Here is a 26,089-nt window from a genome sequence, read left to right as displayed (position 1 = left end):
GTACCAGGCTGCATGCCCTCAACATGGGGGGTTGGGTGCTCTGGGGCAGGGGGCGCACTGCGGCCCCCCCACCTCAGAGCACCCTGTCCCCATGTTGATGAGGACAGGGCCCCTTCCCGACAACCCTGGCCGTTGGTTGTCGGGGTATGCGGGCGGGAGGCTTATCGGAATCTGGGAGCCCCCTTTAATAAGGGGGCCCCCAGATACCGGCCCCCCACCCTAAGTGAATGAGTATGGGGTACATCGTACCCCTACCCATTCACCTGCAAGAAAAGTGGTAAAAACACAAATAAACCACACAGTGTATTAAAATATTTTATTTTTCTGCTCCGGAGGCCGCCCCCTGTCTTCTTTATTAGCTCTTTTACCAGGGGGGGGCTCTTCTTCTTCCGATATCCCGACGGGTCTTCTCCGCTATCCGGGGGGGTCTTCTCAACTCTCCGGGGTTCTCCTTCTGTCTTCTCCTTCTGTCTTCTCCTTCTGTCTTGTTGTCTCGGCGCACCCCGATTCTTCGTCTTCTCTTCTTGTTTTCGCCTCTCTCTGTTGTTGACTCGGCGCACCCCGGTTCTTCGTCTCGCGAGACGAAGAATCGGGGTGCGCCGAGTCTCGCGAGACGAAGAACCGGGGTGCGCCGAGTCAACAACAGAGAGAGGCGAAAACAAGAAGAGAAGACGAAGAATCGGGGTGCACCGAGACAACAAGACAGAAGGAGAAGACAGAAGGAGAACCCCGGAGAGTTGAGAAGACCCCCCCGGATAGCGGAGAAGACCCGTCGGGATATCGGAAGAAGAAGAGCCCCCCCCCGGAGACAGAAGACAGAAGGAGACAACAAGACAGAAGGAGAAGACAGAAGGAGAACCCCGGAGAGTTGAGAAGACCCCCCCGGATAGCGGAGAAGACCCGTCGGGATATCGGAAGAAGAAGAGCCCCCCCCTGGTAAAAGAGCTAATAAAGAAGACAGGGGGCGGCCTCTGGAGCAGAAAAATAAAATATTTTAATACACTGTGTGGTTTATTTGTGTTTTTACCACTTTTCTTGCAGGTGAATGGGTAGGGGTACGATGTACCCCATACTCATTCACTTAGGGTGGGGGGCCGGTATCTGGGGGCCCCCTTATTAAAGGGGGCTCCCAGATTCCGATAAGCCTCCCGCCCGCATACCCCGACAACCAACGGCCAGGGTTGTCGGGAAGGGGCCCTGTCCTCATCAACATGGGGACAGGGTGCTCTGAGGTGGGGGGGCCGCAGTGCGCCCCCTGCCCCAGAGCACCCAACCCCCCATGTTGAGGGCATGCAGCCTGGTACGGCTCAGGAGGGGGGGGGGGCGCTCGCTCGTCCCCACTCCCTTCCTGGCTGGCCGGGTAGCGTGCTTTGGATACGGGTCTGGTATGGATTGTAGGGGGACCCCTACGCCGTTTTTTTCGGCGTAGGGGGGGCTCTCCTTACAACCCATAACAGACCTAAGGGCCCGGTATGCTCCTGAGGGCGGGACCCAGGCCGGATTTTTATTTAAAATCCGGCGGGGACTTCCCCCTCAGGATTCATAACAAACGCCGCACACGAGTAGAATTGGCGGGAATCCAAGTCGGATCTCCCGTCGCTTCTATGACGCGCTTGCTGGGATGTGCTGTCGCTATCCCAGTGAGTGCGAGATCTCGGCACCACATCGCCGAGTATCAGCGCGACGCTGTCGTGCTGAAAACACAATCTCACAAACACCTACTGTATGTCAGCGCAGAATCTGTATTCATGTCATAGCAGAGAATCAGGCATCACGTCACCCACCACTGGAACAGGCCACTCTCACACATTTAGGCCCAGGCACCCAGGCAGAGGAGAGAGGTCCCGTAACAGAGAATCTGGCCTTATGTCAGCGCAGAATCTGTCTTCATGTCATAGCAGAGAATCAGGCTTCACGTCACCCACCACTGGAACAGGCCACTGTCACACATTTAGGCCCAGGCACCCAGGCAGAGGAGAGAGGTCCCGTAACAGAGAATCTGGCCTTATGTCAGCGCAGAATCTGTCTTCATGTCATAGCAGAGAATCAGGCTTCACGTCACTCACCACTGGAACAGGCCACTGTCGCACATTTAGGCCCAGGCACCCAGGCAGAGGAGAGAGGTCCCGTAACAGAGAATCTGGCCTTATGTCAGCGCAAAATCTGTCTTCATGTCATAGCAGAGAATCAGGCTTCACGTCACCCACCACTGGAACAGGCCACTGTCACACATTTAGGCCCAGGCACCCAGGCAGAGGAGAGAGGTCCCGTAACAGAGAATCTGGCCTTATGTCAGCGCAGAATCTGTCTTCATGTCATAGCAGAGAATCAGGCTTCACGTCACCCACCACTGGAACAGGCCACTGTCACACATTTAGGCCCAGGCACCCAGGCAGAGGAGAGAGGTCCCGTAACAGAGAATCTGGCCTTATGTCAGCGCAGAATCTGTCTTCATGTCATAGCAGAGAATCAGGCTTCACGTCACCCACCACTGGAACAGGCCACTGTCACACATTTAGGCCCAGGCAGAGGAGAGAGGTCCCGTAACAGAGAATCTGGCCTTATGTCAGCGCAGAATCTGTATTCATGTCATAGCAGAGAATCAGGCATCACGTCACCCACCACTGGAACAGGCCACTGTCACACATTTAGGCCCCGGCACCCAGACAGAGGAGAGCGGTCCCGTAACAGAGAATCTGGCCTTATGTCAGCGCAGAATCTGTATTCATGTCATAGCAGAGAATCAGGCATCACGTCACCCACCACTGGAACAGGCCACTGTCACACATTTAGGCCCAGGCACCCAGGCAGAGGAGAGAGGTCCCGTAACAGAGAATCTGGACTTATGTCAGCGCAGAATCTGTCTTCATGTCATAGCAGAGAATCAGGCTTCACGTCACCCACCACTGGAACAGGCCACTGTCACACATTTAGGCCCAGGCACCCAGGCAGAGGAGAGAGGTCCCGTAACAGAGAATCTGGCCTTATGTCAGCACAGAATCTGTCTTCATGTCATAGCAGAGAATCAGGCTTCACGTCACCCACCACTGGAACAGGCCACTGTCACACATTTAGGCCCAGGCACCCAGGCAGAGGAGAGAGGTCCCGTAACAGAGAATCTGGCCTTATGTCAGCGCAGAATCTGTCTTCATGTCATAGCAGAGAATCAGGCTTCACGTCACCCACCACTGGAACAGGCCACTGTCACACATTTAGGCCCAGGCACCCAGGCAGAGGAGAGAGGTCCCGTAACAGAGAATCTGGCCTTATGTCAGCGCAGAATCTGTCTTCATGTCATAGCAGAGAATCAGGCTTCACGTCACCCACCACTGGAACAGGCCACTGTCACACATTTAGGCCCAGGCACCAAGTCAGTGGTGTAGTACAGTCGATATGAACCACATGAAGTTTCACCAAATATCCAGTCTACAGGTTTGCAATAGGGTCATACCAATATACAGGAGCTGCAGCAATGATCACTTGTTAAATATAGTTCCATATATTCATAAGCTGTTAGCAGAGAGTCAGGACATGCTTTCAGCTGGATTTCAGGACATATCCCTCGGAGAACGGGGTGGCCGCAGGCGTGACTTCCATGACCTTGGAGTGAACACCCGGCAGACCATTGAATAGAAATGTGAGACCTGTTTTTTTTTTGCACTGTGTGACAGGTTAAGGTTTAATCACAGAATCAGACTTCTATCTGCACGGTAGCGTGTGTCTTAGGTTTTTCTGAATGACACTATCAGTACCTTCAATGTAAGATTTCCTTTTTGGGATAGATTTCAAGTAGGCCTCAATACCAGAAACTAGTTATTTTGAGAATGGCAAATTTGGGAATGCTTTTTCAACCCAGAACAAAAAGTCTGCTTTTACGGTCACTACAAATAACTTGACCAGCTAAAACTGTGCAGATTTGGTTGAATAGAGATGTGAGACCTGTTTTTTTTTGCGCTGTGTGACAGTTATAGGTTTAATCACAGAATGACACTTCTATCAGCACGCTAGCGTGTGTCTTAGGTTTTTCTGAATGACACTATCAATAACTTCAATGTAAGATTTTCTTTTTGGGATAGATTTCAAGTAGGCCTCAAATACCACAAACTAGTTATTTTCAGAATCGCAAATTTGGGAATGCTTTTTCAACCCAGAACAAAAAGTCTGCTTTTACGGTCACTACAAATAACTTGACCAGCTAAAACTGTGCAGATTTGGTTGAATAGAAATGTCAGGTCTATTTTTTAGGCGCTGGGTGACAGGCTCAACTTGCCCCTGATGTAATATATGGCCAAAAAATAATCAGACTGTTGATGGTTAAATGCACTTGGGTCACACAGGCTCAGCCTGCAGCTGATGTAGTATATGGCCAAAAAATAATCAGACTGTTGATGGTTAAATGCACTTGGGTCACACAGGCTCAGCCTGCAGCTGATGTAGTATATGGCCAAAAAATAACCAGACTGTTGATGGTTAAATGCACTTCGGTGACACAGGCTCAGCCTGCAGCTGATGTAGGATATAGCACAAAATAACCACACTATCGATGGTTAAATACACTTGGTGATAGCTCGTGCTGGCGCACCACAAGTCACAAAATGGCCGCCGATCACCCCAGAAAAAAAGTGATCTAAAAACGCTCTGGGCAGCCTCAAAAAAGTGAGCAAGTCAATAATAGCACTTCAATGATCCACAGCTGCAGATCGATCACAGAATGAAGTCTTTTGGAGGAGTTAATCTGCCTAATCTCGCCCTAACGTCGCAGCTGCAACCTCTCCCTATGCTTGAATCAGCAGAGTGACGTGCAGCGCTACGTGACCCAAGCTTATATAGAGGCTGGGTCACATGCTGCACTGGCCAATCACAGCCATGCCATTAGAAGGCAAGGCTGTGATGGCCTCTTGGGGCAAGTAGTATGACGCTTGTTGATTGGCTGCTTTGCAGCCTTTCAAAAAGCGCCAAGAAAGCGCCGAACACCGAACCCGGACTTTTACGAAAATGTTCGGGTTCGGGTCCGTGTCACGGACACCCCAAAATTCGGTACGAACCCGAACTATACAGTTCGGGTTCGCTCATCCCTACTCTTTATCAATCTTTATAACCTTTCCTCCAAAACCTTCTCCCTTTTTCACACATGATCAATAAACAATATAACTGAGAATGCAGTCCATCTATTCCATTAAGAAGAGTAAAGGAACGGTGGCACAATTACAATGTGCGTCTCGGTATAGGGATTCCTAACGTCAATGTAGTCAGATGTTTGTCAAACAAACTCAAAAAGAGCAAGACCAGTTCATGTCATACATCCCTGCCAACAGAAACATCTATGTCCATCCATCCATATTATATAAATGGGCTTCCATGAGAGATACCGTCTCCAACAGAAGCAAGAAACAAGAGACTGAGCCTTAGAGAGTCCTTGTCATAATATGTATGATGCTGTCTGCCATATGTGAAGTGAAGCAGATCACCTGTCCTCCTACTGACCGGTATATTATTTAGAAGGAAGTCTTACATGGGGTCTCCAAGTTCAGACATTTATTGCCACGGATGTACCATCAATGTCTGAGGTGGTGAAACTCTTCCATCATTTGGCTTATTACTGCTTGCCACATGGAGATTGCATCTGACTACAATATGACAACCGCATATAGGTCCCATGCACCCGGCCATATCTGTTTTGCGGTCTACAACTCATGGATCCACAAAATACGGATACAGTACATGTTGCATCTGCATTTCTTGTGAATCCATTGACTACAATGGGTCTGCGGTCCTCATTTTGCGGACAAGTATAGGACATGTTCTATCTTTTTTGCGGAATGGACATATGGATGCGGAAAGCAAACGGATCATCCGTGTGCATTCTGTATCTGTATGTCCATTCTGCGAAACAATATACGGACCCAATGAAAACAAGGGATAAGCAAATAAAATGTTGACCGCATCCGTATCTTGCGGACCGCAAAATGAATACAGTTGTGTGCATGGTGCCCTAGAAGGATAATCTGCTGCCCACACATGCATGCCACATACAGGGGTAGATAATCAATCTTGGGGCCCATGTAGATGGCCGCCATATGGATCTGCTTTGCACAGAATCATAATATGGTGCCCATAGGTTTGATATGGCGGAACACAGTGTTTGATTTTCATGAGTTAATATGGAATGCGTGAAAAAATTTGCCCTATTGCAGAGGTGTCCTCCTTGAGAAGCATTACTTTTAAGAAAGACTATGATGCCTCACGTAGTGATTGCAGCTCCACAATCGTAAGGACTCGGCAGCACAGGGTCCTCACACATTGCTTTTCAGCAAAGTTTGTCAATTATATAGCAATACAGGTCTCTAACTAACCAGTGTTATCTCCGCTCTCACAGTCACAAGAGAGAACATAAAAGACTAATAGCCGGAGAACATTCAGAGCACCTTGTGTAGTACAATACAGAAACACATGGAGTATTCAACATGAGATATAGGACATTCTCTTACCTTGCTTTGTCTTTTTTGCCTCCTGCGAAGTCTCAGAAATTCCTTGTGTTGCCTTGAGACAAAATTCACAGCTGCATATTCCAGTAAAGCAGCAAACACGAACAACAGGCAAACAGCCATCCAGATGTCAATTGCTTTCACATAGGAAACCTGCAAAGGCAAAAACACAACTCTAAAATGTGTGTCGTGTTAGCGGAGTACAGAACTTTTTTTTTTTTTTTAGATGCACATAAAATAGGATAGACTGATGGCCACTGGTGTTAGCTTGCACCCTCACACCGCAGTTCCACAGCTGCCAATCACTGGCCTCAGAGGTCACGTGCTGTTCATGCACATGTGACTGCTGAGGCCAGTGGCTGACCGCAGCAGTGGCGTGAACAGGCATTGCTGTGGGAAAAGCGGGGACTAGAGGGACTGGGATTAGAGAGAGGCACTGGAGCCCACTGCCAACTTTATGGCAGAAAAAAGGACAGTCTTTTGGCCCCTGTTAGGTAAATGGAGCCCTGTAAATATGGGAGCTCTTTCTGGTGTCCGGCACACCAAACTTTGGGCTCGCGTGCAGTCTGCACAGAGCCTTATAGACAGTAGTACACCGGGCCCAGTGCAGCAGTCCAGGTATACTTTTCAGGTAGACCTTGCTGTTATCACGTCATCTGCTTGCAAAACTCTTCATTGTTCACAGTGGCTATAAATCTGTCCTGGTCACGTCATGGACATATGGGTACATAGCTTGCTATAGTACAGTTATCAGAGCTGTGTCTTCTAACCAGCCAAGCAGCTGTGTCTCCATGACCTATTAAATGACTGCAAGCAGAGATATTAAATGTGACGATGCATTGTTACAGAAAGTATATTGGAAAATTATCCAACTCTCCAAATACCCTTTAATTTCTGAAAATGGAATACTCCTTTAGGCCTCATGCACACGACCGTATTTTTTTGCGGTCCGCAAAACGGGGTTCCGTTTTCCCGTGATCCGTGACCGTTTTTTCGTCCGTGGGTCTTCCTTGATTTTTGGAGGATCCACGGACATGAAAAAAAAGTCGTTTTGGTGTCCGCCTGGCCGTGCGGAGCCAAACGGATCCGTCCTGAATTACAATGCAAGTCAATGGGGACGGATCCGTTTGACGTTGACACAATATGGTGCCATTTCAAACGGATCCGTCCCCATTGACTTTCAATGTAAAGTCTGGAGTCCCTTTTATACCATCAGATCGGAGTTTTCTCCAATCCGATGGTATATTTTAACTTGAAGCGTCCCCATCACCATGGGAACGCCTCTATGTTAGAATATACTGTCGGATATGAGTGAGATCGTGAAACCTCATTTCCGACAGTATATTCTAACACAGAGGCGTTCCCATGGTGATGGGGACGCTTCTAGTTAGAATATACTACAAACTGTGTACATGACTGCCCCCTGCTGCCTAGCAGCATCCGATCTCTTACAGGGGGCCGTGATCAGCACAATTAACCCCTTAGGTGCCGCACCTGAAGGGGTTAATTGTACTATCATATCCCCCTGTAAGAGATCAGGGCTGCCAGGCAGCAGGGGGCAGACCCCCCCCTCCCCAGTTTGAATATCATTGGTGGCCAGTGCGGCCCCCCCCCCTCCTCCCTCTATTGTAATAATTCGTTGGTGGCACAGTGTGCCCCCCCCCTTCCTCCCTCTATTGTAATAATTCGTTGGTGGCACAGTGTGCCCCCCCCCTTCCTCCCTCTATTGTAATAATTCGTTGGTGGCACAGTGTGCCCCCCCCCCCCCTCCTCCCTCTATTGTAATAAATCGTTGGTGGCACAGTGTGCGCCCCCCATTGGCCCCCCCTCCCTCTATAGCATTAACAACATTGGTGGCTAGTGTGCGGCCTCCCATCTTCCCCCCCCCCCCCCCCCCGATCATTGGTGGCAGCGGGTTACTAGCAATAGTACAATAGTAAAGATTCATACTTACCTGGGAGCTGCGAGGTTCGTGTCCGGCCGGGAGCTCCTCCTACTAGTAAGTGACAGTTCATTTAGCAATGCGCCGCACAGACCTGTCACTTACCAGTAGGTGGAGCTCCCGGCCGGACACTAACATCGCAGCAGCAGCCTGGAGCAGGTAAGTATGAATCTTCTACTATTGTACTATTGCTAAGTAACCATGGCAACCAGGACTGTAGTAGCGTCCCGGTTGCCATGGTTACCGATCGGAGCCCCAGCGATTAAACTGGGTCTCCGATCGGAACTCCGCTGCCACCAATGATGGGGGGGGGGGGGGGGGAGAGATGGGAGGCCGCACACTGGCCACCAATGTTGTTAATGCTATAGAGGGAGGGGGGGCCGATGGGGGGCGCACACTGTGCCACCAACGAATTATTACAATAGCGGGAGGGAGGGGGGGGGGGGGCGCACACTGTGCCACCAACGAATTATTACAATAGAGGGGGGGGGGGGGGCCGCACTGGCCACCAATGATATTCAAACTGGGGAGGGGGGGGGAGGGTCTGCCCGGGGGGGGGGGGGTCTGCCCCCTGCTGCCTGGCAGCCCTGATCTCTTACAGGGGGCCGTGATCAGCACAATTAACCCCTTCAGGTGCCGCACCTGGAGGGGTTAATTGTGCTGATCACGGCCCCCTGTAAGAGATCGGGTGCTGCCAGGCAGCAGGGGGCAGTCTTGTACACAGTTTGTAGTGTATTCTAACTAGAAGCGTCCCCATCACCATGGGAACGCTTCTGTGTTAGAATATACTGTCGGTTCTGAGTTTTCACGAAGTGAAAACTCAGCTTTGAAAAAGCTTTTATGCAGACGGATCTTCGGATCCGTCTGTATAAAAACTAACCTACGGCCACGGATCACGGACACGGATGCCAATCTTGTGTGCATCCGTGTTCTTTCACGGACCCATTGACTTGAATGGGTCCGTGAACCGTTGGCCGTGAAAAAAATAGGACAGGTCATATTTTTTTCACGGCCAGGAAACACGGCTCACGGATGCGGCTGCCAAACGGTGCATTTTCCGTTTTTTCCAAGGACCCATTGAAAGTCAATGGGTCCGCGAAAAAAAACGGAAAACGGCACAACGGCCACGGATGCACACAACGGTCGTGTGCATGAGGCCTTATTAGCACCACTGGATCTGTCTTAATGTTTAGTATTGGAGGCACTCCTATCCAAATAACATCTCTGTTATAGAACTGCACAAATACAGGTGAAACTCAAAAAATTTGAATATTGTGCAAAAGTTCATTTATTTTAGTAATGCAACTTAAAATTAGAATATTGTGAAAAGGTTCAATATTCTAGGCTCAAAGTGTCACACTCTAGTCAGCTAATTAATCCATACCGCCTGAGCAAAGGGGACCTGAGATTGTGACTTTGGGGTTTTCATAAGCGGTAAGCCATAATCATCCAGATTATAAAACAAATAAAGGCTTGAAATATCTCGCTTTGCATGTAATGAGTCGATCTCATATATTAAAATGGAAGAACGACTGGCACTCGCTATGTGGTACACATCAAACAATAATTTATTAAACGCCTAACCGCTCACAGTGGAGTGGTCGCAGAAAGTTATGTAATCTTTAACAACAAATTCTTTAAAACCCCCCTAAAAAGATAAGATACAATAAAATGCAATATAATGCTCTGGTTATATCAACTGAAACGCATAAATTAGCATAGGTGTAGTCCAACACTCTCAGTTGCAGTGTGTATCCTGTTAAATCATATTGGGGATACTGTCTCTTTAAATGTAAATAAAAATGGTAACCGAGTCCGTTTGTATTAAATTTCAATGTCCACAGTATAATGGTTCACTTGGCTCTGTGTCCCAAACGAACTGCACTCTGCAGTCACTGCAAATGCTGTTAGGGACTATCCCTGTATATGATTTTATCTTCAATAGTCTTTTCGCCGACTTATGATGCGGCCTTCAACAGTGTATTACAGATTCTGTTTCAGGGAGATGTAGCTTACCCCTATAGATGCGTCTTCCGCGTCCTCAGCCGTCCGATATGACCGCTCGTTCCGCCGCTCACTCTTGGCGTCCTCGCTCTCGTGGCCGTAGGTTAGTTTTTATACAGACGGATCCGAAGATCCGTCTGTATAAAAGCTTTTTCAAAGCTTAATTGTGCTGATCACGGCCCCCTGTAAGAGATCAGGGCTGCCAGGCAGCAGGGGGCAGACCCTCCCCCCCCTCCCCAGTTTAAATATCATTGGTGGCCAGTGCGGCCCCCCCCCTCCCTCTATTGTAATTATTCGTTGGTGGCACAGTGTGCGCCCCCCCCCTCCCTCCCTCTATTGTAATAATTCGTTGGTGGCACAGTGTGCGCCCCCCATCGCCCCCCCCCTCCCTCTATAGCATTAACAACATTGGTGGCCAGTGTGCGGCCTCCCATCTCCCCCCCCCCCCATCATTGGTGGCAGCGGAGTTCCGATCGGAGTCCCAGTTTAATCGCTGGGGCTCCGATCGGTAACCATGGCAACCAGGACGCTGGTTGCCATGGTTACTTAGCAATAGTACAATAGTAGAAGATTCATACTTACCGGCTGCTGCGATGTTCGTGTCCGGCCGGGAGCTCCACCTACTGGTAAGTGTCATTGCTAAATGAACTGTCACTTACCAGTAGGAGGAGCTCCCGGCCGGAAGCAGACATCGCAGCTCCCAGGTAAGTATGAATCTTTTACTATTGTACTATTGCTAGTAACCCGCTGCCACCAATGATGGGGGGGGAAGGGGGTAGATGGGAGGCCGCACACTGGCCACCAATGTTGTTAATGCTATAGAGGGAGGGGGGCCAATGGGGGGCGCACACTGTGCCACCAACGATTACAATAGAGGGAGGAAGGGGGGGGGGCGCACACTGTGCCACCAACGATTTATTACAATAGAGGGAGGAAGGGGGGGGGCGGGGGGGCGCACACTGTGCCACCAAGGAATTATTACAATAGAGGGAGGAAGGGGGGGGGGGGGGGCCGCACTGGCCACCAATGATATTCAAACTGGGGGGGGGGGAGGGGGGGGGGTCTGCCCCCTGCTGCCTGGCAGCCCTGATCTCTTACAGGGGGATATGATAGTACAATTAACCCCTTCAGGTGCGGCACCTGAAGGGTTAATTGTGCTGATCACAGCCCCCTGTAAGAGATCGGATGCTGCTAGGCAGCAGGGGGCTGTCATGTACACAGTTTGTAGTATATTCTAACTAGAAGCGTCCCCATCACCATGGGAACGCCTCTGTGTTAGAATATACTGTCGGAAATGAGGTTTCACGATCTAACTCATATACTACAGTATATTCTAACATAGAGGCGTTCCCATGGTGATGGGGACGCTTCAAGTTAAAATATACCATCGGATTGGAGAAAACTCTGATCCGATGGTATAAAAGGGACTCCAGACTTTACATTGAAAGTCAATGGGGACGGATCCGTTTGAAATGGCACCATATTGTGTAAACGTCAAACGGATCCGTCCCCATTGACTTGCATTGTAATTCAGGACGGATCCGTTTGGCTCCGCACGGCCAGGGGGACACCAAAACGACTTTTTTTTCATGTCCGTGGATCCTCCAAAAATCAAGGAAGACCCACGGACGAAAAAACGGTCCCGTTTTTGCGGACCGCAAAAAAATACGTTCGTGTGCAGGAGGCCTAAAGAGACATTTCCCACAGCTTTAGGGCTCATTCACACGAACGTGTGCTGCCCGTTGCCGTATTGTGGCCCGCATTTGCGGATCCGCAATTAATGGGCACCGTTCCGTGTGAATTCCACATCACGGATGCGGACCCATTCACTTCAATGGGTCCGCCAGTCCGGAGATGCGGAACGGAAGCACAGAACGGAACACTATGGAAGCACTGCAGAGTGCTTCCTGGGGTTCCGTATCATGCCTCCGCACAGCAAAAGGATAGAACATGCTTTATTGTTTTGCGGAACGGACGGATCGCAGACTCTTACAAGTGCATGTGTCCGTGATCCCCATGCGGCTGGGCCACGGTCGGTGCCCGTGCATTGCGGATTGCAATTTGCGGTCCACAGCATGGGCACGGGCTTTACACGCCCTTATTAACACAACCATGTGGCTTTTTCAGTATTTTGCGGTCCGCAAAAAACGGATCCGCTAAAAATACGGATGACATCCATGTGCATTCTGTTTTTTGCGGAACGGAACAGCTGGCCCCTGATAGAACAGTACTATCCTTGTCCGTTATGCGGACAATAATAGGACATGTTTTATCTTTGAACGGAACGGAAAAATGGATATACGGAAACAGAAGGCATTCCGTTTTTTTGCGGATCCATTGAAATAAATGGTTATGTATACGGTCTGTAGCTTAAGGCCTCTTTCACACGAGCGTGACTGATTGGCTCCGGATGCGTTCAAGGTGCGTTCAGTGAAACTCGTACCATTTTTTCAGTCAGTTTTGTCTGCAATTGCGTTCAGTTGTTCAGTTTTTTCCACGGAGGTGCAATGAGTTTTGATGCGTTTTTCACGTGCGTGATAAAAAACTAAAGGTTTACAAACAACATCTCTTAGCAACCATCAGTGAAAAACGCATTGCATCCGCACCTGCTTCCGGATGCAATGCGTTTTTCACTGAAGCCCTATTCACTTCTATGGGGCCAGGGCTGCGTGAAAAACGCAAAATATAGAACATGCTGCGTTTTTCACGCAACACAGAACTGATGCATGAAAAAAAAAAAACGCTCATGTACACAGACCTATTGAAATGAATGGGTCACGATTCAGTGCGGGTGCTATGCGTTCATGTCACGCACTGCACCCGGCGGAAAACCCGCTCGTGTGAAAGGGGTCTAAGACCACACATGGTCATTTGGTACAGAAGTGTAGTAGGCAGGGCCGTCTTTAACGCAGGCAAAAGGGGCAGCTGCCTTTTGAGCCCTGCTGGCCACTGGAGGACTTTTCATGGGTCCATACTTTATTAACTAAGTAGCAGGACATGTAGGGCATACATGGGAGATGTCCCTGCACTTACTATTATTTCTGGGCGCCGCTCCATTGCGCCGCTGTGGCCCCCGTTACATTCTCCCACGCTGTATGCTAAGTAACAGCATCGGAACACCAGGGAGGAGACATCAGCTTTTCTCTGTGGGCGTTCCTTCTCCCTGGCTGTAGCGCTGTCCAATCGCAGGGAGGGAAAAACTCACCTTCTTCCTGTGACGTTCTGCGCTGCGATTGGACAGCGCTACAGCCAGGGAGACGAAACGCCCAGGGAGAAAATCTGATGTCTCCTCCCTGGTGTTCCGATGCTGTTACTTAGCATACAGCGCGGGAGAATGTAACGGGGGCCACAGCGGCACAACGGAGCGACGCCCAGAAATAATAGTAAGTGCAGGGACATCCCCCATGTATGCCCTACATGTCCTGCTACTTAGTTAATAAAGTATGGACCCATGAATGCGGCAGCAGCACTTGTGTTCTCCCTCTTGCCCAGGGTCCAATTAATATTAAAGACGGCCCTGGTAGTAGGGCAGCCATGGAAGTGCATGGGGCCTGTACTGTATTTCTGTATACCTCTGTATGGCTTCTTGAGGAGAATAGCTCCTTACATGCACATGAAGTAGCATTGTATGATGGCACAGATGTACACAAATGTGCACTTTATTAATGCTCTGTTTTGATAAGGCCATGTGCACATTAATTTATGGACATTTGTAATATATCCACTGAGCCTCAAAGCCTCATATTCACACTTGCCAACTCTCCTGGAATGTTTGGGACATTCCTAGAAAAACAGAAGACCTCCTGGACTCCTAGAAGATTTCACAAATTGCCGAAGTAGCCTCTTGGCATCTCCTAGAAAGTAGCCCTAAGGGCTCATGTACACGAACGTCTGCCGGCCGTTTCATGCATGAGCGAACCGCAATTCGCCACAATGCACTGGCAACATCTGTGCGGTTTCCGCAGACCGATGCAGGCCCATTCAACATGTTCTATTTTTTTTGCAGTGCGGAGGCACGGAGAGAAACCCCACGGAGGCATAGTGCTTCTGTGGGGTTCCGTACCACCGTTCCGCACCACAGCTTCTGGATTGTAGACCCATTCAAGTGAATGGGTCCGCATCTGTGATGCGGTGCACAAACGGCCAGGGGGCCGTATATTGCGGACCTGCTGTTTGTGAGCAGCGATAGGGGCATGGCCGAGCAACGGCAGTGTTCATGAGCCCTAACTGTTTATGGCTCTGGGATAATGTGTCATCAGACTCATCCCAGACACCCAAACACACATTGAGTGGTGACATTGCATCACTGAAAGGGGCATGGCTTATTATTATAAAATGTGTACAATCTGTGAAAAGGGCAACAAAAAAATGTTGCACTCTTGGACCTCCTGGAAGCCACTTCATAAAAGTTGGTAAGTATGCTCTTAGGCTCTGTTCACGGATTTTGTCCATGGATTTCGGCAAGGATTCCGCCCCTAAAACTGCACGGCATCTGCCTTGAAACCACCTCTCCTTGTGTTCAATTGGGGCCAGCACCGCTGTTCATGCTGCTGCAGATTGTTTACGTGTGGTTATCCAGACCGCTACAAGAATGGACATGTGGTCGCCACTGGAAACCGCAGTGGGAAACTGCTGGCGGATATGCCCCATTGAAAAAGTGAAGAAATTATTGCAAATATCAATGTGACATAACAGCTTATTTTAAAGTGCCGATAAGTTTCCTTTACCAGAGAACCGAAAATGAACCAGCCATCGGTGAAAATCCCATCTTCTTTATTTCTGCACAGCTGAGCACTGTTGTATGACATTATCAACCAACGCCCAAAGAAGAGAACGGCAGTGATTTTCCATTTCCTGTCTAATGTCTAACAGCAGGTAGATGTGATAACTTTCTGCCTCCTAGCCACTGGCTAATACACTTTTGTCAGTCAATGGTAACCTGAGTCCACAGCCCCATCAGGAAATGCTGATGGACTCATAACCAGGAACATAATAATGTAAATGTCTACACCATACCTGTCACAGTCTTTTCAGTAAGAGTGTGGTCATTTCAATTTATTTCACTGACTCTTCCTCGTTAGATTTGTCTCCCTTAAATCTTATCCACTGCACACAGCTGATTTCACAGCAAATATCAGATATGAGATTTTCCTCTAGTGACTCAGGGAATTGATTATCTTTCTCAAGAACAGATGAAACACGCAGGCAGTCCGATATTATCAAGAAAAGTTCCTTCTTTTCCAAAGCTAACAAAAGATGAAAGTGTCGGAATCCCCCTGCTTATGTCTAATAGAACAGTCCTCTATGGACTCTTCTGAAGACTGGAGGTGATGCTACAACACACATTGCTGAAATGAGATCAACATTATTTTTAATCAGCATTTTTTTTTTTGTAATTATTTTCGGAGCTACATTCACAATTCAGCATCTAGGTGAAGGTTCCATTTTGACCACCTCACCAACACTGATGTAGAATCTACAGTGGACACAAGAAGGTTCTCTGGATCTTATGCTTTATGCACATGGTAGAGCTGCGCTGGGCCTCCCCTCAGGGCCGATTGTGTCCCAGGTTTTCAGGAATTCCGAGTGGTGATGAGGCCTTATTAGTTCTGTGAGTGTCACAGTGCTCCTACCTGGATACTGTCGCTCCCCAGGGTTAGGGTCCATAGCAATAAAGGGAGAGTGATAGTTGGTGGAGTAAGACTTGGTAAAAATTTGGGGGGTGAAGTCTGGCAGCCGAGCATAGAGAGCTCCGCTGCAGACCAAGCTAGAGCGAGCGAAATAAAGCTATTATCAAAGCAAAAATAGGCAAGCTTACAAGAGAAAAAGGTAAAGAAATTCCGGGCAGACCAAAAATGTAATCCAGCCAAAGCGACATGGATAGATTTGTTAAGAAACCGGAGTTGAGAAGTGAAACCAAGATGGTGATGGCTCAGCGCACAGCCCTCATGGAGGGAGGAGAGGCAGACTCCGACGGAGACAGAGACAGCGACCAAGATGATGCGGCCTCTCCTGATGATTTACCAATCTCTAGAGCATTTATGAATGAACTGCTTAATGTAGCTCTGGAACCTACACATCAAGACCTCAAAGATATAAAGCAGGACATGCGGCAACTAGGCGCCAGAGTGGAGATGTTGGAAACCACCTAAAACGCCTCTACCGAATTTGGTGAGCATGTTTTCCATAATTTAGATAGCACCTAAACTCATCTTAACTATCTATACTCCCTAGTTGAAGACCAGGATAATAGAGGGAGAAGAAATAATATTCGGCTTAAGGGAATCCCAGATTCCGTTAATCTGGAAGCACTGAGACCAGCTATTGCGCAGTTTTTTGCACGCCTGGTTACAACAGAATCCCCTGAGGTATTTGAAATGGACAGAATACTCAGCACACTTAGACCAGTGTCAAAGCCTCAGGAACCTCCCAGAGATGTAATTTGTCACCTAACCAGCTTTTTAGTAAAGCAACAAATTCTATCTGCAGCTCGCTCTACCAAAGCATTAGAGATTGAAGGCTCAGCGGTCACTATCTTCCAAGATTTGTCACCTATGACTTTAAAGAAGCCCTGCAAAAAATGCCAGATTACCTATCGATGGCTTCATCCCGTCGGTCTCTTGATTAACACCCCAAATCGTAAACATGTTGTCCGAGCACACGCAGATTTACAGAAGATCTATGATGCCTTTTTACATTCCTAGTCTGGACATTCCGGATTGGTGCCCTGCGCAGAATGTTGCTGCTCTTCCCCCTCTGCCAACGTTGGATTCCTGGGAAGTAGCCTCACCCAAACCACAGAGATCCAAGAAGATTTCGGGACATCAAGCCACCAAACGAGATAAGAGGGACACTGAATAGTACCATTGCCTTTACCTGCCTGACCGGTCAGGCTTCGCTGCTACTCCCTCACTGCTACTCTACCTCTTCTCATTTTCTTTTTCTTTCTCCTCATAACCCCTTGTATCTTTTTCTTCATTTTCGTTTTCACCCTGTGCATTAACATTTATGTACTCACCCCACAACTTAATGCTCGCTCTGATTATTGGTCTACCGTGTATAGACCCCCTCCCAGGCTTTACTGATACTGGAGCCTGAATTGCTGCAACCTACAAGGTTCTCTTCTATTGTTGAATGTTGTATTTTTTGTCATTTTTTCCCCTACCTCTTTCCTAGTCTTCCCTTCCCCCACCCCAAGGGACTGCGTCTCAGGAACAGAAACAGGTCAGAGGAGCAAATGTGCGTTTATACAGAAAATGCTCAGCAGGTGGCTCACTCTGATTTGTCACGACAGGTGCACAGGTTCAAAAAACACCCCTTAGTTCTGGTAGATAGATATAAATTTGGATAGAACCGGCACTCAAAACAATTGGAATAAGCGTGGAAGTAAATTAAAATTATTTATTAAACAGTAAGCATAAGTTATGCTATATTCTGTGTACATCAGAGTAAAAATTCATAAAAATGACATAAAAAACATAAAAATATATATACCAAATATATATCTCCAATATAGAGGGGTCTCAAATGCTGGGCACAGCAGACTGCATCCGTGTCCCTCCCAGTTGGGTAGGGCTATTAGATCGCAGGCGTCTATGCCAAAGCAGAATATTTGAGATATACACCGTGGTACATAGCATAAAATACTATATTTGAGGGGATTCAATGGCAAGTATCCCACATAATCCTAATTGCATAAATTGCTCCAACGTGTAGGGTAGGGAATCTAAGATAGTCAGATGTGGTCTATATTTTGGACCATGAATGGATCATCCAGCACCTGTAACAGTCTCAGATTCAAAGTCACTTGTCCAGCACGTCTGTAATCACAGTGCCTGTGCTGTCTCTCATGCAGAGAATCGGTGTAGTTCCTCTGAACTAAGTGTTACTCACTGTGTCTCCGTATAGGATCACTCAATTGGATCTGCGGCGGAATTTCTACCGTGGCGTCCCACGCTTCAGCTTTTTCTCCGCTGTGTTTGTGTTGGATCCGGTTAGTAGTAGGATCCCGTCTCTACTCTCGCGAGAGACCTGTGTTGGACCTGTGTTAGCTATTTCAGCTGTTACACTTCAGTGAGTCTTACAACACTTGCAGATCTTCTATAGGTGGATATATTCTCTCCGTCCTTTTAGTACATGGCCATGTACTGCTGAGATGATTCTTTCACAGGTAATACGCCCAGACGCGTTTCGAGATACCTTATCTCTTCCTCAGTGGGTATGACCTGTGAACACTGCTCTTGTGTGTTATATATTCTCATCTCAATTAGTTGATTACTTTCACCTGTTCCAAAGCTTGTATCAGGACATAGACGCTTTGCTTTTCATTTACCCTTTCATTTCCATATAGTGTTTCCATCTTAGAATCCTCTTTCAGTAGTATTAATAGTATCAAACATAAATAAGTATATACATATATGATAGCTATACACTCAGATATAGAATAAAAAATATGAACAGATATAGAAAATATAAAAAATATATAAAAGACATATAAAAAAGACATATAAAAAAGTGGATGAACCACTGTAATATATATTGGCAGACATTTGAATTCCTACATTGTGGGGAAATGTTTTTATATATCACCATCATGTAGTCAATAATTATCTACCCACATGATGGTGATATATAAAAACATTTCCCCACAATGTAGGAATTCAAATGTCTGCCAATATATATTACAGTGGTTCATCCACTTTTTTATATGTCTTTTTTATATGTCTTTTATATATTTTTTATATTTTCTATATCTGTTCATATTTTTTATTCTATATCTGAGTGTATAGCTATCATATATGTATATACTTATTTATGTTTGATACCATTAATACTACTGAAAGAGGATTCTAAGATGGAAACACTATATGGAAATGAAAGGGTAAATGAAAAGCAAAGCGTCTATGTCCTGATACAAGCTTTGGAACAGGTGAAAGTAATCAACTAATTGAGATGAGAATATATAACACACAAGAGCAGTGTTCACAGGTCATACCCACTGAGGAAGAGATAAGGTATCTCGAAACGCGTCTGGGCGTATTACCTGTGAAAGAATCATCTCAGCAGTACATGGCCATGTACTAAAAGGACGGAGAGAATATATCCACCTATAGAAGATCTGCAAGTGTTGTAAGACTCACTGAAGTGTAACAGCTGAAATAGCTAACACAGGTCCAACACAGGTCTCTCGCGAGAGTAGAGACGGGATCCTACTACTAACCGGATCCAACACAAACACAGCGGAGAAAAAGCTGAAGCGTGGGACGCCACGGTAGAAATTCCGCCGCAGATCCAATTGAGTGATCCTATACGGAGACACAGTGAGTAACACTTAGTTCAGAGGAACTACACCGATTCTCTGCATGAGAGACAGCACAGGCACTGTGATTACAGACGTGCTGGACAAGTGACTTTGAATCTGAGACTGTTACAGGTGCTGGATGATCCATTCATGGTCCAAAATATAGACCACATCTGACTATCTTAGATTCCCTACCCTACACGTTGGAGCAATTTATGCAATTAGGATTATGTGGGATACCTGCCATTGAATCCCCTCAAATATAGTATTTTATGCTATGTACCACGGTGTATATCTCAAATATTCTGCTTTGGCATAGACGCCTGCGATCTAATAGCCCTACCCAACTGGGAGGGACACGGATGCAGTCTGCTGTGCCCAGCATTTGAGACCCCTCTATATTGGAGATATATATTTGGTATATATATTTTTATGTTTTTTATGTCATTTTTATGAATTTTTACTCTGATGTACACAGAATATAGCATAACTTATGCTTACTGTTTAATAAATAATTTTAATTTACTTCCACGCTTATTCCAATTGTTTTGAGTGCCGGTTCTATCCAAATTTAAATGTGCGTTTATGTTTTTTGCTATGGCTAATTTGCAGGTATGTACCTTCAATGTTATAGGACTTTACTCTCCGACGAAAAGGAGCCAAAACTGCCACTTTCTACACAAAAAGAAAGTAGATGTAGCTTTGATACAGGAGTCAACCATATACCTAAACTGTCACATTTGTAATACAATCAATGGTATCATAGCCCATCACCTAACTCTGCTTCAAGAGGGGTAAGTATAGCTATACATAAAAGGACCCCGTTTGTCCATCATTCAACTATGGTTGATGGAAAAGTTAGATTTTCCTTTATCAAGGGCACTATAGGCCCTCAGCTGTTCACTTTTGGAAATGTCTACGCTCCAAACACTGCCCAAGCAAACTGGCTTGGTGATGTTATCGCCAAGTTTGGAGATTTCGCAGAAGGCATAGTCATGTTAAGTGGTGACCTTAATGTGGCTTTGGTCCCGAGTCTTGATTGCTCGACCGGGTCTTCAGCGATGTCTTTGTCATCCCTACGTAAGATAAAAAATGCATTGGCTACCCAAGGTTTAGTGGATGCATGGAGAGCTATGCACTCCAATGAGAAAGATTACACCTATTTCTCTGTAGCTCATCACTCTTACCAAAGATTGGATTATATCTTCTTCTTTCCAACTCATTCCCTTCAGCACTGTACTTCAGCACAAATCAGAAATATTCTGTTATCTGATCATGCTCCAGTTTTCTTTAGTATTGTAATACCAAACCCTGATCACTGGCCCTCATATCTCTAAGTTAGCTGGTCTTATGAAAGAATATTTACGATTAAATGAATCTACTAACATCTCAAAAGCAATGTTGTGGGATGCCCACAAATCTGTCACGCGGGGCACTTTATCGCATAAGGTTCACATATTATAAACCAAAGACAGGCAAAAATTCAAGACCTCTTATCGCAAATCTCAACCTTAGAATTGCAACATAAAATAATTGTAGCTACAGATACCCTGGCACGTCTGTACACCTTTGAGATCAGAACTGAGGAACATGTCAAACACTTGGACTGCAAAATTGTTCTTATCCACGCAATATAAATATTAAACCCAAGGTAATAAAGCATCTCAAATAGTAAAAAAAAGAAGGAAAGTCGCCTCCTTTATCTACCTTATTAGATTCTCTAATGCAGGATTATTGCAAAACAGATCTAATTGCGAAGCAATTCTGCGATTATTATAGTAGACTATATAATCTATGTTAGCCCTTTACTCCCTCTCAATGTCAAATTAAAACTCAGCAGATTCAAAATTGGCTAGCAAAACTGCATCTGCCTTCACTGAAGCCAGAACAGATTCATAAATTACAATCCTCTTTCCTGCTTACAGAACTCCAGGCAGCTTTGAAAGAGTCACCTATGAAAAGCCCTGGCCCTGATGGTTTTCCTATCTACTATTATAACTCTTTTAAAAATATACTTTGGCCCCACTTCTTGGCAGTGTGCAATGCGGCGTAGGGGCAGCCGTTCACCAGAGACATGCTGTCAGCGCAAATCTCCATTATCCCAAAACCAAAGATCATTCATTATGTTCAAAATACATGCCAATCTCACTTCTCAACAATGACATGAAGCTATATGCTAAAATGTTAGCTAGTAGATTGAAACTATATCTACCAGAACTCATTTCATCAGAACAAGTGGGATTTATTCCTGGTAGAGTGGGGAAAGACAACATTGCGAGTGGGATCCAACTTATACAATAAGCTAAGAGCTCCTCAACACCACTAGCCTTATTAAGCATGGACGCCGAAAAGGCATTTGATAGAGTTGATTGGTCATTTATGTCTCAGGCTATGTCTAAATTTGGTATCCCAACCTCTTTTGTAGATGAAGTAATGGCTATGTACAACAACCCGACGGCTCGGGTCCTGGTAAATGGCAAGCTCTCCCCTTCATTAAGCATATCCAACGGAACCAGACAGGGGTGCCCGCTCTCCCCGTTAACATTTGTTTAGTTATTGAAACGCTTCTGAAAGCTGTTAGACAATCAGAGGAGGTGAAAGGGGTCAAGGTTGGTTCTAAAACCCATCAACTAGCTGCATTCACGGACAATATTTTGCTATTTATTGCTAATCCAGGTCAGGCTTTCCCGGCGATCACATCGCTCCTTCAAGTTTTCGGTTCCCTTTCAAACTTTTCAGTTAACTTCTCCAAGTCTATTGTACTAAATGTCTCCCTATCTACACAGTTGCAAGATAAACTACAAAAAACTACCCCCTTTCAATGGACTACTCAACCAATAGTGTTCTTAGGAATAAAAATCACCCCAGATTTCGCATCCTTATTCTCAGCAAACTTTCGAGATCTACCAGAGAAATTGGAGGCATTACTAGGTTCCTGGGAGGTACCTTTTGTTTCTTGGTTTGAGCGTAATACACTTCTAAAAACCATATTGCTCCCCAAGGTTTTATATTATTTACAGGCCTTACCAATACCAATACCCAAAACGTTTTTTAAACGTCTACAGAGCATATTTACATCTTTTTTATGGGGTAGGAAGAAATCTAGGCTACCCCAAAAGTATTTAACCCAACGCCCTAAAATAGGGGGTCTGGGTCTCCCCGACCTATTTTCCTATCATAGGGCAATAATTGGCACAAAGTGCTTGGACTGGCTCTGCTCTCCTACAGGGCATCTAGACAATACATTAGAGGAGGCCCTGTTGAACATTCCCTTAAGATCCCTGATATTCTTAGACCGTAAAAAAGCCAACACAATGCTGTGTACCTCAAGCACATTAACCAAATACACTATAAAAATATGGAACGACTCATACTTTTTATCTAACTTAGCGCCACATCATCTGACCCTTATGCAAATAAGAGAAGTCCTGTGTCTTTCTTCACCAAATTTTTGGTCAACTCTATCTAACACAGCAAAAAATTTGACTATCCACCTTACGTCAGTCTGTTCTGAAGACAACACTCCCTCTTATAAAAGTCTCAGAGAGAACCCGCAGTTGGAGTGTTTATCAGCCTTTCAAGTCTCACATGTATTCCATTTTATTAAACAGCAACAAATAGTTTATCCGGCATCGACAGAACTATCTGTCTTTGAAACAATGGCACTGCATAGAGGAGAACTGAGAAAAAAGATATCCAAACTATATAGCTTCCTAATAGGTATGGTTAGCCCTAAAAAATACTCCTTTATCTCTTCTTGGGAAAAAGAACTGAAGTTTCAATTCTCCGAGCAGGAGCTCGGTTCTGTGTTGTTCGGGTTCACCAGGGTGTCCAGATGTGTTAGGCTGCAGGAAAATATCTATAAAATATTGACCCAATGGTACTACACACCCCAACACCTACATCAGATGTTTCCAGAGGTTAGCCCAGTATGCTGGAGGTGCAGCAACGATATAGGATCTTATGGTCATATCTGGTGGTCTTGCTCTAAAATCACAGTATATTGGCAGGAAATTTGTACAATGCTATCTAACATTTGCAAGACAAAAATACCAGTAACTCCTAAAATCTGTTTATTTGGTGTTTTTACTGGCTTTAAAGGGTCAAAAAACACACACACCCTTTGTCAGGTCTTACTAGCAACTGCTAGACTGCTCAACACTGGATCAACAGAGGTGACCAATTGTATCAGCTAGAGCAACTAGTACATTGTGAAATGCGAACATTCCACAAATTTGCAGCAATATGGCAACCCTGGAAGGATTTCCGAGGTTTTGGGAGTCCTTAATATATAGTATTCACTAGAGTTGATCACGAATATTCGAATTTCGAATTTTTATTGCGAACATAGGTACTTCGAAAATTCGCGAATATTTCGAATATAGTTATATAGATTAGTAATTTTGAATATTCTAATTTATATTTTATATATATATATAGTAACATAGTAACATAGTAACATAGTACATAACTATATATATTTTTTTTTATCAGTACACATGATCCCTCACTGCTTCTAGCTTGTGAGCCAATAAGAAGGCTGCAATATACTTGACTTTAGGAGTAGTAGTGTTTGCGAATTTTGCTCTATATTCATTTTTTTTTAATATTCGCTATATTGCTAAATATTCTTGTTTTAGAATATTACGAATATTCGAAAAAACTAAGTTATAGCAATATAGAGAATATTCGAAAAAAATCGAATATAGAGCAATTTAGCTAATGTAGTGCTATAATCTTCTTTGTCTAATAGTTGTAAGTTGAAAAATTCGCAATAAAAAAATTAGAATCCGAAGATTCGAATTCCAAAAATTCGCATATTACACAATCATTACCTTTCCGATTTTTTTAGTAAAAAAAACGCGAATTTTCGAATTTGCACATTTCTGACGAATATTCCACAAAATATTCGCGAAATATCGCGAATTCGAATATGACCCCTGCCGCTCATCACTAGTATTCACTTTAAACCATGTGTGCCTACTTCATTGGTGCATTGACCACCGAATGAGAGTATAACATCCCATCAATCGATGGGTCCTGTGACGCTGATTGTAAGATCCCTCATTAATCCCTCCCCCTCTCTTCTTATACTCTTTCCTTCCCCGTTTTTACCCCATCCAGTTTATATTTTATTTGCATACCAAGTGTTACAAATATGTCACACTGTACATTGTCGCTATTTAACCTTATCAAACTTAAATTAAGGAATCAGATGTCTACACATGCGGCATACTTATTATGTTGTTATTCGTATTTGCACATGTGCAAATTACTGTAAAGTGATGTTTGTAATTTAAAAAAAAAACTAATAAAAATTATTTTAAAAACAAAACAGACTTGGTAAAAATTCAACAGATTTACTTGCATCCAGACAATACTTGATCTTTTCTCTTTGCTCCAGCAGGTTTTTGGGGTAAATTGCTGTGCTAGACTTCGGTCTGGTAGCTAGACTCTATGACAGTTTTGGTACCTTTTGAGCTGGGTGCCTTTGGCTGTTGACCCCCTCATGATACTCTGTATCTGTAAAGAATCATGGTGCTCTATGAGCTGCTTCCCTTTGGAGACTCCTGCTGCAGGAGGGGGGCCATTCCCCTCACTGCACCATCTTGACTCGTCTGCCTCCAACTCTAGCCTAGACTAGACTGATTATAGCTTCCTGCAACTAGTCCATGTCTGCCCAAAAGGGAGAGAATGGAATGGTAAGCTCCATTTTATCTAAAGATCACTGCCAGATACACTGCCACCTGCTGGTGGCAAAGTACAAGAAATACAATAAATAACAGTTACATAGCAATACTATTAGTGCACAGTAGAAAAGGAGTTGGAATAAATGCACACATGACATTATTGGTTAGCCATTAGAGACAGTTGCAGGGTGTAGGAATAGTAGCGCCTGCTCGGGCCACTACAGAGCTAAGTACACAGAGCCAGTATGGTGGTACATGAGTATGGAGTATAAAAAAACAGACATTCTATGTGTTGCGTATGATGCCTCCATATGTTACATAGATGTTGCTCATCACTAGTGATTATGTCATTTCTTCTTCTGGTAATTGTTCTGTACTGATGATGTCATAATATGGTTAATAGTGTACTTATGTCTTGGCAGTATTGTATTGGGATGATGTCACAATATGGTTAGTAGTGTACTTATGTCTTGGCAGTATTGTATTGGGATGATGTCACAAGAGGGTTTGTTGAATCGTAGTGATGTCATCTCTTCTGCTGGTCAGGGTTCTGTACTGATGATGTCACCATATGGTTAGTATTTATTCCATGCCTGGGTTCTATTAGGATAATGTCACCTTAGTACTTGTCTATGCCTCGTCTGGGATCTAATTTAATGATGTCTTC

The 26,089-nt window shown here is 45.4% G+C and overlaps 1 protein-coding gene across 3 annotated transcripts in view; it reads right to left on the bottom strand.

Moving 5' to 3' along the window:
• Window positions 1–26,089, bottom strand: part of GLRA2 (glycine receptor alpha 2) — a 283,807-nt gene that overhangs the window by 60,607 nt on the left and 197,111 nt on the right. For all 3 annotated transcript variants that reach the window (XM_040423302.1, XM_040423305.1, XM_040423303.1), the window contains exon 8: window positions 6,489–6,638. In XM_040423302.1, coding sequence (XP_040279236.1) covers window positions 6,489–6,638 — 150 coding nt within the window. The remainder of the gene's footprint in view (window positions 1–6,488; window positions 6,639–26,089) is intronic.

This window comes from Bufo bufo, chromosome 3, assembly GCF_905171765.1.
Source record: "Bufo bufo chromosome 3, aBufBuf1.1, whole genome shotgun sequence".
NCBI classification, from domain to species: Eukaryota; Metazoa; Chordata; class Amphibia; order Anura; family Bufonidae; genus Bufo; species Bufo bufo.
Note: the sequence above shows the minus strand (reverse complement) of the source record. Positions and strands in the feature narration are given on the sequence as shown.